Here is a 15,073-nt window from a genome sequence, read left to right on the forward strand (position 1 = left end):
CAGGTCAAAAACCTCAAATGTCACTATTAGATGTACTCTAATATAGACATGTTTTAATTGCTGTGATACATCATTAGCTCTGTTCTGAAAAAGATATGTTGGCCATTACATTGGCCAGCATTGTTTAAGTGTTGTGATGCATTAAAGTACATTGCAGATAGGAAAAGTGCTCTTCTGCTTTCAAAACTGTACAAGACATTATTTGAGATCTCCAATGTAATAACATAAATATAATGTATTTTAAATACCGAGATTACATTGAAATGAAAATCTACACTTGGGGGAAGAAAATTGTAGCTACCGGCTTCTGGACTGCTATGATTGACAGGCGATCTGATTTAGCTTAGCAACAGGGGCCATCTTTTTTCAATTGTAAGTGAATGTTTTTATGAATGATTTTTGGCTTTTTCCTTTTTTTTCAGTAAGAAGTGTATTTGAATGACAGCTCCATTAAATTGTTAGAAGATTTTTAAAATGTCTATTTCACTAACATCCTGAGAGACTTTCGTGTTGGATAGTATGTGAGTGGCTATGGAGGATACCTGGGGATGTGGAGAGAGCATGGAAGCATGAACGGGTATGTAAAGGGATGGGGATATGAGAAGGCATAGGGGGGTGGGGGGGCATGGGGAGTATGAAGGGACATAGGGGGCCTTGGGCTGAATGGTGAGGTTTAAGGGTATAAGAACGATGTTGGGAGATGGGTTGCTGTTTCCAAGAACTGAGGTGGGCCCATTAGCCAGCCATGTCTGCACCCACATTCTTCTTCCACTCCTCACATGCTGCATGGCAGCTCACAAAAGCTGACCTTTCTGGGCTGAAGACTCTGAGAGACAAAAATGTGGGGGGAAAGGGGTTTGGAAACTGGCTCACCTTTTGAAAGCTGCAAAAAGGCCCTAACCTACTTGCATTGGATTGGATTGGATTTGTTTATTGTCACGTGTACCGAGGCACAGTGAAAAGTATTTTTCTGCATACAGTCCAGACAAATGATTCCATACATGAAAAAAAAATAGGGCAAACATAAATACACAATGTAAATACATAGACACAGGCATCAGGTGAAGCATACGGGAGTGTAGTACTACTCAATCGAGAAGACATGTGTGAACTGATCAGATCAGTCCATAAAAGGGTCATTTCGGAGTCTGTGGGAAAGAATCTATTTTTGAATCTGTTCGTGTGTGTTCTCAGACTTTTGCATCTCCTGCCCAATGGAAGAAGTTGGAAGAGTGAGTAGGCCGGGTGGGAGGGGTCTTTGATTATGCTGCCCGCTTTCCCAAGGCAACGGGAGGTGTAGATGGAGTCAATGGATGGGAGGCGGGTTCGCCTGATGGACTGGGCGGTGTTCACAACTCTGTAGTTTCTTCTGGTCTTGGGCCGAGCAGTTGCCATACCAGGTTGTGATGCAGCCAGATAGGATGCTTTCTATGGTGCATCTGTAAAAGTTGGTAAGAGTCAATGTGGACATGCCGAATTTTCTTAGTTTCCTGATGAAGTATAGGTGCTGTTGTTGTTTCTTGGTTATCGCGTTGACACAGGTGGATCAGGACATATTGTTGCCTATGTGTACACCTAGGAATTTGAAACTGTCAACCATCTCCATCTCGGCACCATTGACGCAGACAGGGGTCTGTACGATACTTGTCCCATCACTCCATGAAAAATCCTATTCTGTGACATGTTTAGTATCGCATTTTCGTACCATTTTATAACCAGCATTCAGAAACATGTGACGTGACTATGGGTGTTTCGCTGCCAGACAATTATCTCCTCTCTCACAGAAAAACTGCACAACACTTCCCAAACATATAACCTCAAAATAACTAGGACCAGTGTCTGACATGAAGCCTTGCTGAATATCAGTGAATCCAGATGTGGAAATGAGTACACCTAATTTCCCAATGTATGCTCCTGTTAGTGAATTGCAGCTGAGAATGGCATTTTAGTATTTTGAGGTGTCAGTTTTATTTGAGATTCAGACTGATGAAATAGGCTTACTTGGAGCTTTTAACAACATTTTCAGTTAAAACAACAGCATTTTCACTCATATCTCAGTTGGCACGACTGTTGATTCAGAACTCAGCAAATTGATATTTTGCCAGGTACAATCCAATTAGAGGGCCTGAAAGAGTAGAGTTGCAATATTACTTGCATTTTGTAATATCCATAGCTCTCACTAAGCGCTGGTCAGAATGCTGTGCTGTTGTAAGGTTCATTAATGACCTTCATTCTGCAATGTTATTTTTGTGTTAGACTCTAAAATGATAACAAGGGCAGTCTAACTCCAGGGTAGATTTAATTATCAAATTGACTGTATGTCAGAGCCAAATTAAAATCCTTCATACAAACATTTTTTTTTCTTCCAAGCTAATTGATTACTAAAGAAAGTATTTTTTAGACATTCTTATGAGGCAGGGTTATTGGATAGATTGCACAGGTTTTTTGACCTTGCCATTTCTTTTATGGCGAGGGCGTCTATCATGGCTTTTACTTCAGGCACGGTGTGTTGCTGAGGTTTTGTTTCCAGGTGAAAGGATGTGAATGATCGTGTGATGCCTTTTCTGACCCATGATCAGGGAATGCTTCACCTCACTCTGGAATGCTGATGGGGAGGAATCTACCTTTGAGACATAGAAGCATAGAAAATAGGAGCAGAAGGAGGCCATTCGGCCCCTCGAGCCTGCTCCGTCATTCATTATGATCATGGCTTACCATCCAACTCCATAACCTGTTCACGCTTTCCCCCACCCAATAGAAACATAGTTGCACTTAAATCAGCATCAGGGTAGTGTGTTACATCCGCTTTCTCCTTATTATCTGGTTTCTCACGGATTGACTATTTTCAGGTTCAAAGAGATTTGTGCCTGAAAGGTCACAGACACAAAGCTAGTTGAGTTAAGCTAGATTTGTGAATGCATGTTGGCTGAAAGTAAAAATCTTCATTATTTGTACTTGACACCTCAAATCTTGTAATAATAGTCTTGCCTGATATGCATAGGTTATTTTATTCATATTTGTAATTAAATCTTAATTTGAATAGTAGTTGCAACTACCACTTAAATTATTAAATGTTTATGTAATGTTCAAAAGTCAGAAATTTAAATCACCTGATTGATATGAATTAATTTTTCCAGAAGAGCTTTCTTTCTTACTGTTGCCCAATGGTAGTCCTCATGGGCCTGATCTTTATGGGGAGGGTGAGAAAGGACGTGGTCATGTGGAGGGGAATCTGGAAAGCCTTGGGTTGCAAAGGTCCTGCCAAAAGTAATGGCAGGACCACCTTATGCTGTTATTTCTTTGTTGTGTTTTCCACCGAGTTCCAGGGTGCACTGTGAGAGCCTAATTTAAATACATTAATAAGGTCCGGTTAGCATACTACCAGTCAACACAGAAAATGATAAAGGTTTTTCTTTATTAATTCATGGGATGTGGGCATTGTTGGCAAGGCCAGCATTAGTTAGTTATCTTCCTTGTCCCGGATGGGACATAAAGTCACAAGGGTTCTACATCAGGCCATGTCTTGTGCTGCAACCTATGCCACTCTAAATGTAAGCCCCATCTCTTCCAATTACCACAGGCCTAAGCCATATTGGTTTTGGTCTGCCCTGTTTACATTTCCTGGTTGGTGTCCATCATAAAACAACCTTTGGTATTTGCTCTTGGGACATCCTTCGCACATGCTTGAGCCATCTTATCTAGCGCTTCTTGATTTCAAGGACAATGGTATAGCAACCAGTCTTCTTGTATAGGTCCTCATTGGAAATTTTATTTGGTCAGTAGCTATTACCGATCTTACGCAGGCCAGAAAGCAACCCAGCCAGCATTTTTTGCCCATCCCTCATTGCCCTATAACTGAGTGACTTACTAGGCCATTTCAGAGCGCAGTTAATAGTCAACCACATTGCTGTGGATCTAGAGTCACAAGTAGGCCAGACTGAGAAAGGATGGTAGATTTCCTTCCCTGATAGTCAGTGATGGTGATTTCCATGTTCACCATTCTGAGGCTAGCTTTCAATTCCAGATTTTATTAATAGAATTTAAATTCCACCAGCTGCCATGGTGGTCTTTGTACCTATGGTCCACGGAGCATTAGCCTGGGCCTCTGGGTTGCTAGTCCAGCAACATTACTATTCTGCTACCAAATGTGCGATGTGTTTGCTGAGGGACATGCTCCACAGTTTTAATTTTTAGCTCCTCACCCCAACCCGCCTGTCATGGGGATTTAATATCGAAACCCATATTTCAGTTGAGACAGTTGATATTCCTTTTAGGGCTTTGTGAATATTATTTTTGAAGGTATTTTGATGACAGCTTGATGGTATGTGAGAGCATCCTGGGTTGACACTGCAAGGCTCCTTTCCCATTGCGGATACTCACTGGCGAGGTATGATGGAAAATCACAAGTTGCTAGCCTGTGATTTCCTGACTAACTTTGTGAGTGCTGTTCCTTGCCAGAGTGCCTGACCTCACTTTATTTGAATTATTTCTTTCCCTTCTTAACCTTGTACTGAATCAATTAGCTGTGGCTTTCCACTCTCTGTTGAGCAAAGATAAGATTACAAATTTATTGTGTCTAAATCAGAAAAGCCAATTTACATCCTCCTGGAATATGCTATATTGCTTGTCAACACATAACTACACTTCCTTCCACAGTTCACTTCTGTTTTGTTCTGAGTTGAAAGTACAGTCCAAAGCCGATTCTGAATATTAGAAATAAAAGCCCTTGGAGCTTAACTAATGCTCACACGGCAACCTCACTTAATGTTGTCAGATATCCTTTTGCTTTGCTGATAAATCTTCCCTATTTAAGTAGGGAGGCAGGTTCAACAACAATTGACAACTTCATACTGATGAAGCATATGCACACGAGCTGTTGTTTAAAAGATGCATATGCGGCTTTAAGCAACATGGCAACTCCTACACACTTGTATGGTTAGTGTGAAGTTGCAATCAAGCCATAACTTTTCCTAATGTTAAGGAGAAGATGTCTTCAGGCCAGCATGGCAAATATACATTGTTAAGGACATGGCTGGGGGTAAATGCCAAGTTATTCCAAATCCCAGAAGGGAAACTTGAAACCACTGCCCTCAACTGTATTTTTTCAATATGGTATAATGTGAGGAAAGGTTTGAAATCCTAAGAATGGTGTCCCAGCCATTTTGTGATGATTTCAAGTAAAATAAGTACTTATTAAGCAGTAAAATAAACAACAATAAAGTAAACTAGAAATACATTTAACTAAGTAAGAAGTCTGACAACACCAGGTTAAAGTCCAACAGGTTTGTTTCAAACACTAGCTTTCGGAGCACTGCTCCTTCCTCAGGTGAATGAAGATGTATGTTTCGGAAACATATATATAGACAAATTCAAAGATGCAAGACAATGCTTAGAATGCGAGCATTTGCAGTTAATTAAGTCTTTACAGATCCAGAGATAGGGGTAACCCCAGGTTAAAGAGGTGTGAATTGTCTCAAGCCAGGACAGTTGGAAGGGTTTCGCAAGCCCAGGCCAGATGGTGGGGGATGAATGTAATGCAACATGAATCCCAGGTCCCAGTTGAGGCCGCACTCATGTGTGCGGAACTTGGCTATAAGTTTCTGCTCGACGATTCTGCGTTGTCGCGCATCCTGAATACCGCCTTGGAGAATGCTTACCCGGAGATCAGAGGCTGAATGCCCTTGACTGCTGAAGTGTTCCCCGACTGGAAGGGAACATTCCTGCATGGTGATTGTCGCGCGATGTCTGTTCATTCGTTGTCGCAGCGTCTGCATGGTCTCGCCAATGTACCACGCTTCGGGACATCCTTTCCTACAGCGTGTGAGGTAGACAACGTTGGTCGAGTCGCACGAGTATGTACCGCCACGACTTGCCTTCAAACAACCGCGCAACCTCAAACAAACCATTGTTTGCAGCAAACTACCCAGCCTTCAGAACAGCGACCACGACACCACACACCCCTGCCATGGCAATCTCTGCAAGACGTGCCAGATCATCGACATGGATACCACCATTACACGTGAGAACACCACCCATCAGGTACGCGGTACATACTCGTGCAACTCGGCCAACATTGTCTACCTCATACGCTGCAGGAAAGGATGTCCCAAAGCATGGTACATTGGCGAGACCATGCAGACGCTGCGACAACGAATGAACGGACATCGCGCGTCCCTTCGGCCCCGGCTGGCATGGCGCCAAAGGCCTTTCCTGTCGGCCGGGGGCGCGCCAACCACTCGGGCGCGGGCCTAGCCCCTCAAGGCGATGGCTTGGCCCCTTCTCCGCACCTTTTGGGCGGCCCGTCGCCAGAGTGGTTCCCGCCACTCCATCCCGCCGGGACCCCCCGCCCCGCCGGGTCGGGGAGAATCCCGGCCCTGGATCTGAAAGCTACTTTGAAGGAAGGTCTGCTTAAAGACAACCATCCAACAAGGGCGAGGATGAGCCATCTCTTTGAGGGGGTTGAAGACGTGTGTGAGCATTGCGGGGGGGTGCCCGCAAACCACGTTCATGTGTTTTGGTCCTGTCCAAAGCTGGAGGATTACTGGAAGGAGGTTTTTAGGATAATCTCTAAAGTGGTGCGCGTGAAACTGGACCCGGGCCCTCGGGAGGCCATATTCAGGGTGTCGGACCAGTCGGGGTTGGAAACGGATGTGGAGGCAGATGTTGTAGCCTTCTCAACACCTCAAAGGTGCTAATTCCATTCACATAACCAAACTGCCCCTGCCTGAAGTAACTTTCATTTTTCCACAGTTTAAAAAAATATATAACCATCAGAAAATATTCCAATTTCTTGGATTTCCCAGTTATTTTCTTGTCACCAATATTTTCCTGATAACATTGAAGGACTGTACTCTACCCATGGTCTTGACCAGATTTTCCACTTGATTGTTTGTCATTAGCAGCAGCAGCTGTATATATTTTAGGTAGTACCCAGTAATTGGAGACACTCCAGTAAAGCTGCAGGAGTGTTGGTGCTTCCATATATATTTATGATGGTGTACTTGGTATACTGGGGGCAACCAACAAATTCATGTGATAAAAACAGCCAATAGAGTTCTAAACTTACATAGCATTTACAGTGCAGAAAGAGACCATTCGGCCCATCGAGTCTGCACCGGCTCTTGGAAAGAGCACGAAAGTGAAAATGCTGGAAAATCTCAGCAGGTCTGGCAGCATCTGTAGGGAGAGAAAAGAGCTAACGTTTCGAGCCCAATGACTTTTTGTCAAAGCGGTCATCGGACTCGAAACGTTAGCTCTTTTCTCTCCCTACAGATGATGCCAGACCTGCTGAGATTTTCCAGCATTTTCTCTTTCGTTTCAGATGCCCACACATCCACCCTATCCCCGTAACCCAGTAATCCCACCTCACCTTTTTAGACACTAAGGGCAATTTATCATGGCCAATCCACCTGACCCACATCTTTGGACTGTGGGAGGAAACTGGAGCACCCGGAGGAAACCCACGCACACACTGGGAGAACGTGCAGACTCTGCATAGACAGTGACCCAAGCCGGTAATCGAACCTGGGACCCTGGAGCGGTGAAGCAACTGTGCTGAGCTACCGTGCTGCCCAACATGTTTTAAATCAGAATGTTTCAAATGCATTCCATTCTATAAGGTCCATTCTTCCATGAACTCTGCTCGCAATTGCAGTACCTCATAAATCTCACTACCTCTTTGTTTGAAGGAAGTAATAAAGCTAATTATCAAAAAAATTAAACACTGTTACAAAAATATCTTTGAGTCATTGCGAAGGCTTCATGTCCAATACCTTTCCTGCTGAAAAATCTCTGTTCATAATCGATTGCATTTGAATGCTGTCCTTTAACTGGATGACAACCTTTCTTGCCTCTTACACATTGATTTGAAATTATTTTCAACAATTCTGGTCACTGATTTCTCACTGCATTTCAATTGCTGCAACCAAACACTGCGGGCTGGATTTTCCTGGCCCTGGAGGACCGCGCTGGGTGGCAGGACAAATGGGAGAATAGCTGGGAGCACATCAGGGCGGCTCCCTGATGCATCCCACTGCTGCGGATATTTCTTGTGGATGGGTTGGCATATGAATCGCAGTCTCTCCAGGCAGAGGCTGGCAGCCAATTTATCCTTTTCCTCATCTTCGTCTTTTGCCAGCAGGAGCTTTTACCCTCTATCAAGGGCAAGGGTTTACAATGATGGACTCTGTATTCAGTACTCTTCCCAGCTGCTGTCATACGCATTGGTTAATTAAGGTACTGATACTCTCTGCCTCTTCTACACAGATTACCGTTCCAAACTAAGGCAATATATCTCCTCCCATGTGTTCCACAGCTGTACTGCCCATTTAATACACTAAACATCCCAAGTACCACCAGAAAAAAGTTTTGCAATAGAACAATGGGCTTACTGTCAGCAATGGAACAGTGGTGATAACTATTTTGTGCTGGCAGTAGGCCGAGCCCATCTGTTAACTGCAAAACTAGTCTTCTGTTGGCTGAAGGGCAGATTTTTCTGGTTCCAGTTAGAACCCAGTCTCTCCTGAAGGCCATGAGTCATGCTTCGATAGAGTCCAGAAGCACCAGCAACACTCCTAATTCTTCACCCAATAACCAGAACACTGAGACAGGTAAGGGGAAATTGAGTTCACTGTTATCCTATCAAAATATAAATACATATGTACATCCTTTGCAGTAGTATAACTGGATAGTCTTCAGAAGTGGGCACTCCAGCTTATTTTATCCACCTCCCTAGCCTAGTGACATTGACAATATCCAGGTTGGGCTGACAAGTGGCAAGTTACATTTGTGCCACCCAAGTGCCAGGCATTGACCATCTCCTACAAGAGAGGATATAACCATTGCCCCATGACATTCAATGGCATTACCATCACTGAATCCCCCACAATCAACATTCTGGGGGTTACCATTGACCAGAAACTGAACTGGACTGACCATATTAATATGGTGGCTACCAGGGCAGGTCACACATTAGGAATCCTGCGGTGAGTAATTCATCTCCTGACCCCCAAAAGCCTGTCCACCATCTACAAGGCACAAATCAGGAGTGTAATGGAATACGCTCCATTTGTCTGGATGAGTACAGCTCCAACAACACTCAAGAAGCTCAATGCCATCCAGGACAAAGCAGCTTGCTTGATTGCTACCCCTTCCACAAACATTCAAATCCTTCACCACCGATGAACAGTGGCAACCATGTGTAACCATGTGTACCATGTACAAGATGCCCTGCAATAACTTGCCAATGTTCCTTAGACAGCACCTTTCAAACAGATGACCGCTACCATCTAGAAGGACGAGCAGCAGAAGCCTGGGAACCCTCCAAGTCACTCATCACCCTGACTTGGAAATATATTGCCGTTCCTTCACTGTCGCTGGAATTACCTCCCTAACAGCACTGTGAATGTACCTACGCCTCAGGATCTGCAGTGGTTTAAGAAGGCAGCTCACCACCACCTTCTGAAGGCAAACTAGGAATGGGCAATAAATGCTGGCCTAACCAGCAATACCCACATTCCGTATATGAATAATAAAAAGACCAGGGGCGTCATTCTCTGACCCCCCCGCCGGGTCGGAGAATCGCTGGGGGCTGGCGTGAATCCCGCCCCCGCCGGTTGCCGAAGTCTCCGGCACCGGAGATTCGGCGGGGGCGGGAATAGCGCCACGCCGGTTGGCGGGCCCCCCCGCTCGATTCTCCAGCCCGGATGGGCGGAAGTCTCGCCGATAAATTGCCTGTCCCGCCGGCGTGGATTAAACCACCTTTTGAACGGCGCGACAAGGCGGCGTGGGCAGGCTCCGGGGTCCTGGAGGGGGCGCGGGGTGATCTGGCCCCGGGGGGTGCCCCCACGGTGGCCTGGCCCGCGATCGGGGTCCACCGATCCGCGGGCGGGCCTGTGCCATGGGGGCACTCTTTACCTTCCGCCTCCGCCACGGTCTCCACCATGGCGGAGGCGGAAGAGACTCCCTCCACTGCGCATGCGTGGGGAAACTGTCAGCGGCCGCTGACACTCCCGCGCATGCGCCGCCCGGGGATGTCATTTCCGCACCAGCTGGCGGGGCAACAAAGGCCGTTTCCGCCAGCTGGCGGGGCGGAAATTCCTCCAGCGCAGGCCTAGCCCCTCAATGTTGGGGCTCGGCCCCCAAAGATGCGGAGCATTCCGCACCTTTGGGGCGGCGCGATGCCCGTCTGATTGGCGCCGTTTTGGGCGCCAGTCGGCGGACATCGCGCCGTTTCCGGAGAATTTCGCCCCAGGTGTGCTATCAATTCAGCTTGAGTGAAGAGTGAATAATCATGATTCCAACAAGGTTGAGAAGGAGAAAATTTAAATTAAAATAATTAATGGTTATTTGATATCAAACTTAAGTTTGAAATTTGGAATCAAGACATGATCAGATCAACCATGATCTTATTGAATGGTGGAGCAGGCTTGAGGTGCCGAATGCCCTACTCTTGTTCCTATTTCTCATGTTCTTATCATCTTGCATTAACTAACTTGACTGAGTTTTTTGATGAGGGGACAGAGGACTGACGAGAACAATGTTGTTGATATGGTGATTTCCTAAAGGCATGTAATAAATTGCCACTTAACAGATTGTTAGCAAAATTGAACCCCATGGAATAGAAGGCAGAATGGCTGCATGGATACAAAATTGGCTGCATGGCAGGAAACAGATAGTAGTTGTGAATGGGTGGAGGAAGTTTACAGCGAGGTGCCTGAGTCATCATTACTGAAACCGATGTTTTTCTTGATCTCGAGAAATGAACTCGACCTGCATGTGCAGGGCACAATTTAAGAATTGCAGATGACACACAATTTGGAAGTATTGTGAACTGTGTGGAGGACGGAACTTACATAAGAACATAAGCACGAGGAACAGGAGTCGGCAATTCAGCCCCTCGAGCCTGCTCTGCCATTCAATACAATCATAGCTGATCTCCTCTCGGCCTCACCTCTCCTTTCCTGCCTGTTCTCTATAACCCTTCAACCTGTTACCAATTAAAAATCTGTCTATCTCTTCCTTAAATTTACTCCGTGTGGAACCTGAAGCAAGAATGGACACTGGTGGAATGAGCAGACGCATGGCTGATTTAATGCCAAGAAGTATGAAGTGAAATTTGTTGGTAGGAAGAACAAGGAGAGGCTAAAATAAAGACACAGTTCTCAAGGGTTTGCAGGCAAACAGAAGAACCTGGGGGGTAAATGTACATAAATCATTAAAGGTGGCAGGGCGGGTTGAGAAAACAGTTAAGAGAGTTTATGGGATCCTGGGCTTTATAATCATTTGCATAAATTACAAAAGTAAAAATGTTATGGTCAAGCACTTGTTCAGTGTAAAGCACTTGTTCAGTCTCAACCCAAATATTCTGTCCAGCTCTGGGCACCACTTCAAGAAAAGCCTGAAGATATTGGAGAGGATTCAGAAAAGACTTAAGGGAATGGTCTTAAGTCCATTCCCTTAATGGACAGGAGAGAGGAACATCAGTTACATGGGTAGATTGGATCATAGAATCCCTACAGTGTAGAAAGAGGCTATTTGGCCCATCGAGTATACACCGACCCTTCGAAAGACCACCCTGCCTAGGCCCAGTCCCTTACCCCATCCCTGTAACCCCACCCAACCTTTGGACACTTGGGGCAATTTAGCCTGGCCAATCCACCTAACCTGCACATCTTTGGAATGCGGGAGGAAACGAGAGCACCCGGAGGAAACCCACGCAGCCACTGGGAGAATGTGAAAACTCCACACAGGCAGTAACCCAAAGTTGGAATCAAACCCGGATCCCTAGTGCTGTGAGGCAGTAATGCTAGCCACTGTGCCACCATGCCGACCACTGGAGAAGCTGAAGTTATTCTTCTCCGAAAACAAAAGTTCGAGAGGAGATTTGATAGAGGTGTTCAAAATCATGAGGGTTCTGGACAGAGTTGATGGGGAAAAGCTGTTCCCATTGGTGGAAGGATCCAGAACTTGGGGGCACAAAGTGATGGACAAAAGAGCCAAAGGTGACATGGGGAAAAACACTTTTTATACAGCGAGTAGTTGTAGGATCTGGAATGCACTGCCTGAGATTGTGAAGGAGACAGATTCAGCTGTGCCTTTCAAAAGAGAATTGAATAATAATCTGAAGAGGAAAGATTTTAAGGGGCTTTCTGGAAAGGACAGGGGACAAACTGAGCTGTCCTTGCAGAGAGCCAGCAGGCATAGGAGAGGCCAATTGGCCTACTCTGATGCTGTAACCATTCGATGTTTCTATTAAATGTTGAAAACAATTTTTAGATTAGTGCTTAATAGGTTTTGGGTTTATTCCAGCTGAATAATTTTAAATTGTTTTACTTTGAGCTTAATTCAAATGTTGTGGCCGCAATCTAGCGGCCTCGTTAGCCGCGGGCATAAATCCCATTTTTTTTGCCGCTTACTATTACGAGTGGTCGAAAACGGGATTTGCGCTAGCGAGATCTCGCTTTGAGATCGACCGCACTTCCCATTGGTGATGTGACAGGTTCATGCTCAAAGGGCATGAACCCAATTTCCTTTATTAAAATAACTTGCATATCAGTAAAGGGCTTGACACAGTAATGTAAGCCCACGACGTATCCTCCCTCCCAGGGCGTGATGTCATGCTGGTTCAAATCAAAAAGCGGTTTTCAAAAGCGGAAACCAGTTGTGGGACAAGGCTGGGTATTGCCCCCGGCAATGCCAAGGGGCAGTGCCAAGTGGGCACATGAAGAGGCAGTGCCAAAGGGCACACGAAGGGGCAGTGACAAAGGGGACTCTGACATTGAGGATTACCTCTTCCATTCCCCTTCTGTGTGTGGGGGTTGGGGGGGGGGTGTTCCCCTTTGCTGCTGGGGGTCCCAATCTCCGTGGTGGGGTCCCGATCTCCATCGAGGGGGCAGGAATATTTGTGGAGGGATCGGGGGCCTTAAATTTAACTTTTGCCCAGATTTCAGGTTCCCAGTTTTGCTGGGGTGTTAAGGCGCCCCCCCAAAAAAAAGCAATGGCTGTGTGATCCTCACCAGCGCTCTGAAATCAGACAGAATGCTGTTTAATCAGGTGAGAAAATGCGTCTATGAAGGCAGTGAGTTATACGCAGCTTTCCTGACCTGACCCAGCACTCTGCAATTTGGGAAAAATTGCAAATTTCGCAATCCAATAAATTAAAGATTGTGTTCATTATTTCAATCGGTTTTAATTAACGCATTTTAAAGAAACGTTTATGCCCCCTTTGTGATTTTAATTGCACATTTATTTTGTCAAAAACATTCTAAAACTGTTGCATATTTCTGCATCAAGGGCCCTTCTTCACCAGAACATTATCCAACATTCAGAAAAATGAAGAGGAAGACGTGAGCATCTGTAAGGATGACCTCATCATGATCAAGGATATCGGGAACAATTTAAAATGGGAAGCAGTTTCGCTTTCGACGAATGAAAAGGGCCTTCTTCCAGTATCTGCTCCACAGGCTGTTCTCTACCCATTTTACCAGTAGGGAGTAAAATCTCTCCCATTTCTATTGTTTTTTTGTTAATTGGTGGAAAATTATGGAACTGCTCTTAAAATTTGCGTCGCTATGTTTGATACTTCTTGCCAATTTCATATGTAGCAAAGCAGTATGAATCTGATGATATGGAATAGATTTGGGGTAGCAAAAAAATATACAAGGATCTATGGCTGACTCGCAATGTGTGGAGAATGAATAAGACACTTATGTGATATTCCATGGGGCCCTCCCACTTGTCTACCTTAACTCCAAATTATGCCAGTTAAGTGAGAACCCCCCAGGGAAAATCACCATCTCAAGTTATTTTTGTATTGAGGCCACAAAATGACTGTAGTGTGCAAGTGGGGAAAACAATTGCTCTGTGCATCTTTCTTTTTCACCTCTCAAGAATCATCTCACTTGGAACGGTGCATGATGCAGTTTGTCAAACGGTTTGTTATAATTTGAAAAGATATATCTTGATAATTTTGTGAAATTGGCCTCAAAATTGAAATAACATTATAGTGTTCATAGTTATGTATTGAAAAGCCTGAAACATTTCTTAAACATCTGGTATGATAATCTTATTCTTATTTTGTAACTAATATGTTGTTACTCATAAGTTGCTAATTAATTACAGTCCAGTGGGATTCATTCACAGGTGGTTCCTTAAGATCAGAACAGGAAACTTTAGCGGATACAAGGAAACAAAAATGCACCAATTTCCCCATTCGGTCGGTAAGTAAAATAAATTTAGATTATTGCTGCAATAGATTTTTGCTTCTCTGATTTGCTCTACAGGGCAGAGGTTTAGGAGTGAATCCATAGACTCCATAGAATCCCTACTGTGCAGAAGGAGGCCATTCAGCCCATCGAGTCTGCAGCGACCCTCCGAAAGAGCACCCTACCTTAGCCCACTCCCCTGCCCTATCCCCGCTACACCAGAACCTAACCTACACATCTTTGGACACTAAGGGGCAATTTAGCATGGCCAATCCTCCAAACCTGCAGATCTTTTGGACTTTGGGAGGAAACCGGAGCACCCAGAGGAAACACATGCAGACATGGGGAGAATGTGCAAACTCTACACAGTCACCCAAGGCCGGTCATGGGTCCCTGGCGTTGTGATGCAACAGTGCATGTTCTCACCAAATTTAGGACGTTGGTTATTGGGAGTGGAACACACTTTTATTTTTCTATCTGCTGCACTGCATACTTACTGGTTAAGTAGAGTACAGTCAGCTGCAGAGCAAATCTCTAACAATGTGTGTTACTCACAAATTGTACACTTTTCCCCATCTTTGTGGTCTTACAGGGAGATTGCTAATTTCCAACCCAATTTGATTAATGGATTTGGGGTGACGGGGAATTTTAAACTTTACTGACCCAATGGGCGGGTTAGGTTTAAATTACCTCAGAATTTTGCCTCAGGATCAGAAGCGTAGAGATGGAGAATTCCTGGCTCAGTGAACCCAAGCTTTAAAAACAGCTGCAGGAAATTCCAAATTCTAACCTGGGAGGAATGCTAGAACAGGAGTTGAGGTGGGCTACCGCAGATGTAGTGGGAGGTCAAAGCTGGGCCTGGCACCGGT

General features: G+C 45.0%; 1 protein-coding gene across 4 annotated transcripts in view; it reads left to right on the forward strand.

The window, feature by feature from the left end:
• The window catches only part of sh3tc2 (SH3 domain and tetratricopeptide repeats 2), a 174,547-nt gene that overhangs the window by 99,995 nt on the left and 59,479 nt on the right, over window positions 1–15,073 (forward strand). For all 4 annotated transcript variants that reach the window (XM_072512121.1, XM_072512119.1, XM_072512120.1 and 1 more), the window contains 2 exons: window positions 13,294–13,486; window positions 14,143–14,219. In XM_072512121.1, coding sequence (XP_072368222.1) covers window positions 13,294–13,486; window positions 14,143–14,219 — 270 coding nt within the window. The remainder of the gene's footprint in view (window positions 1–13,293; window positions 13,487–14,142; window positions 14,220–15,073) is intronic.

Source organism: Scyliorhinus torazame, chromosome 7, assembly GCF_047496885.1.
Source record: "Scyliorhinus torazame isolate Kashiwa2021f chromosome 7, sScyTor2.1, whole genome shotgun sequence".
NCBI lineage: Eukaryota > Metazoa > Chordata > Chondrichthyes > Carcharhiniformes > Scyliorhinidae > Scyliorhinus > Scyliorhinus torazame.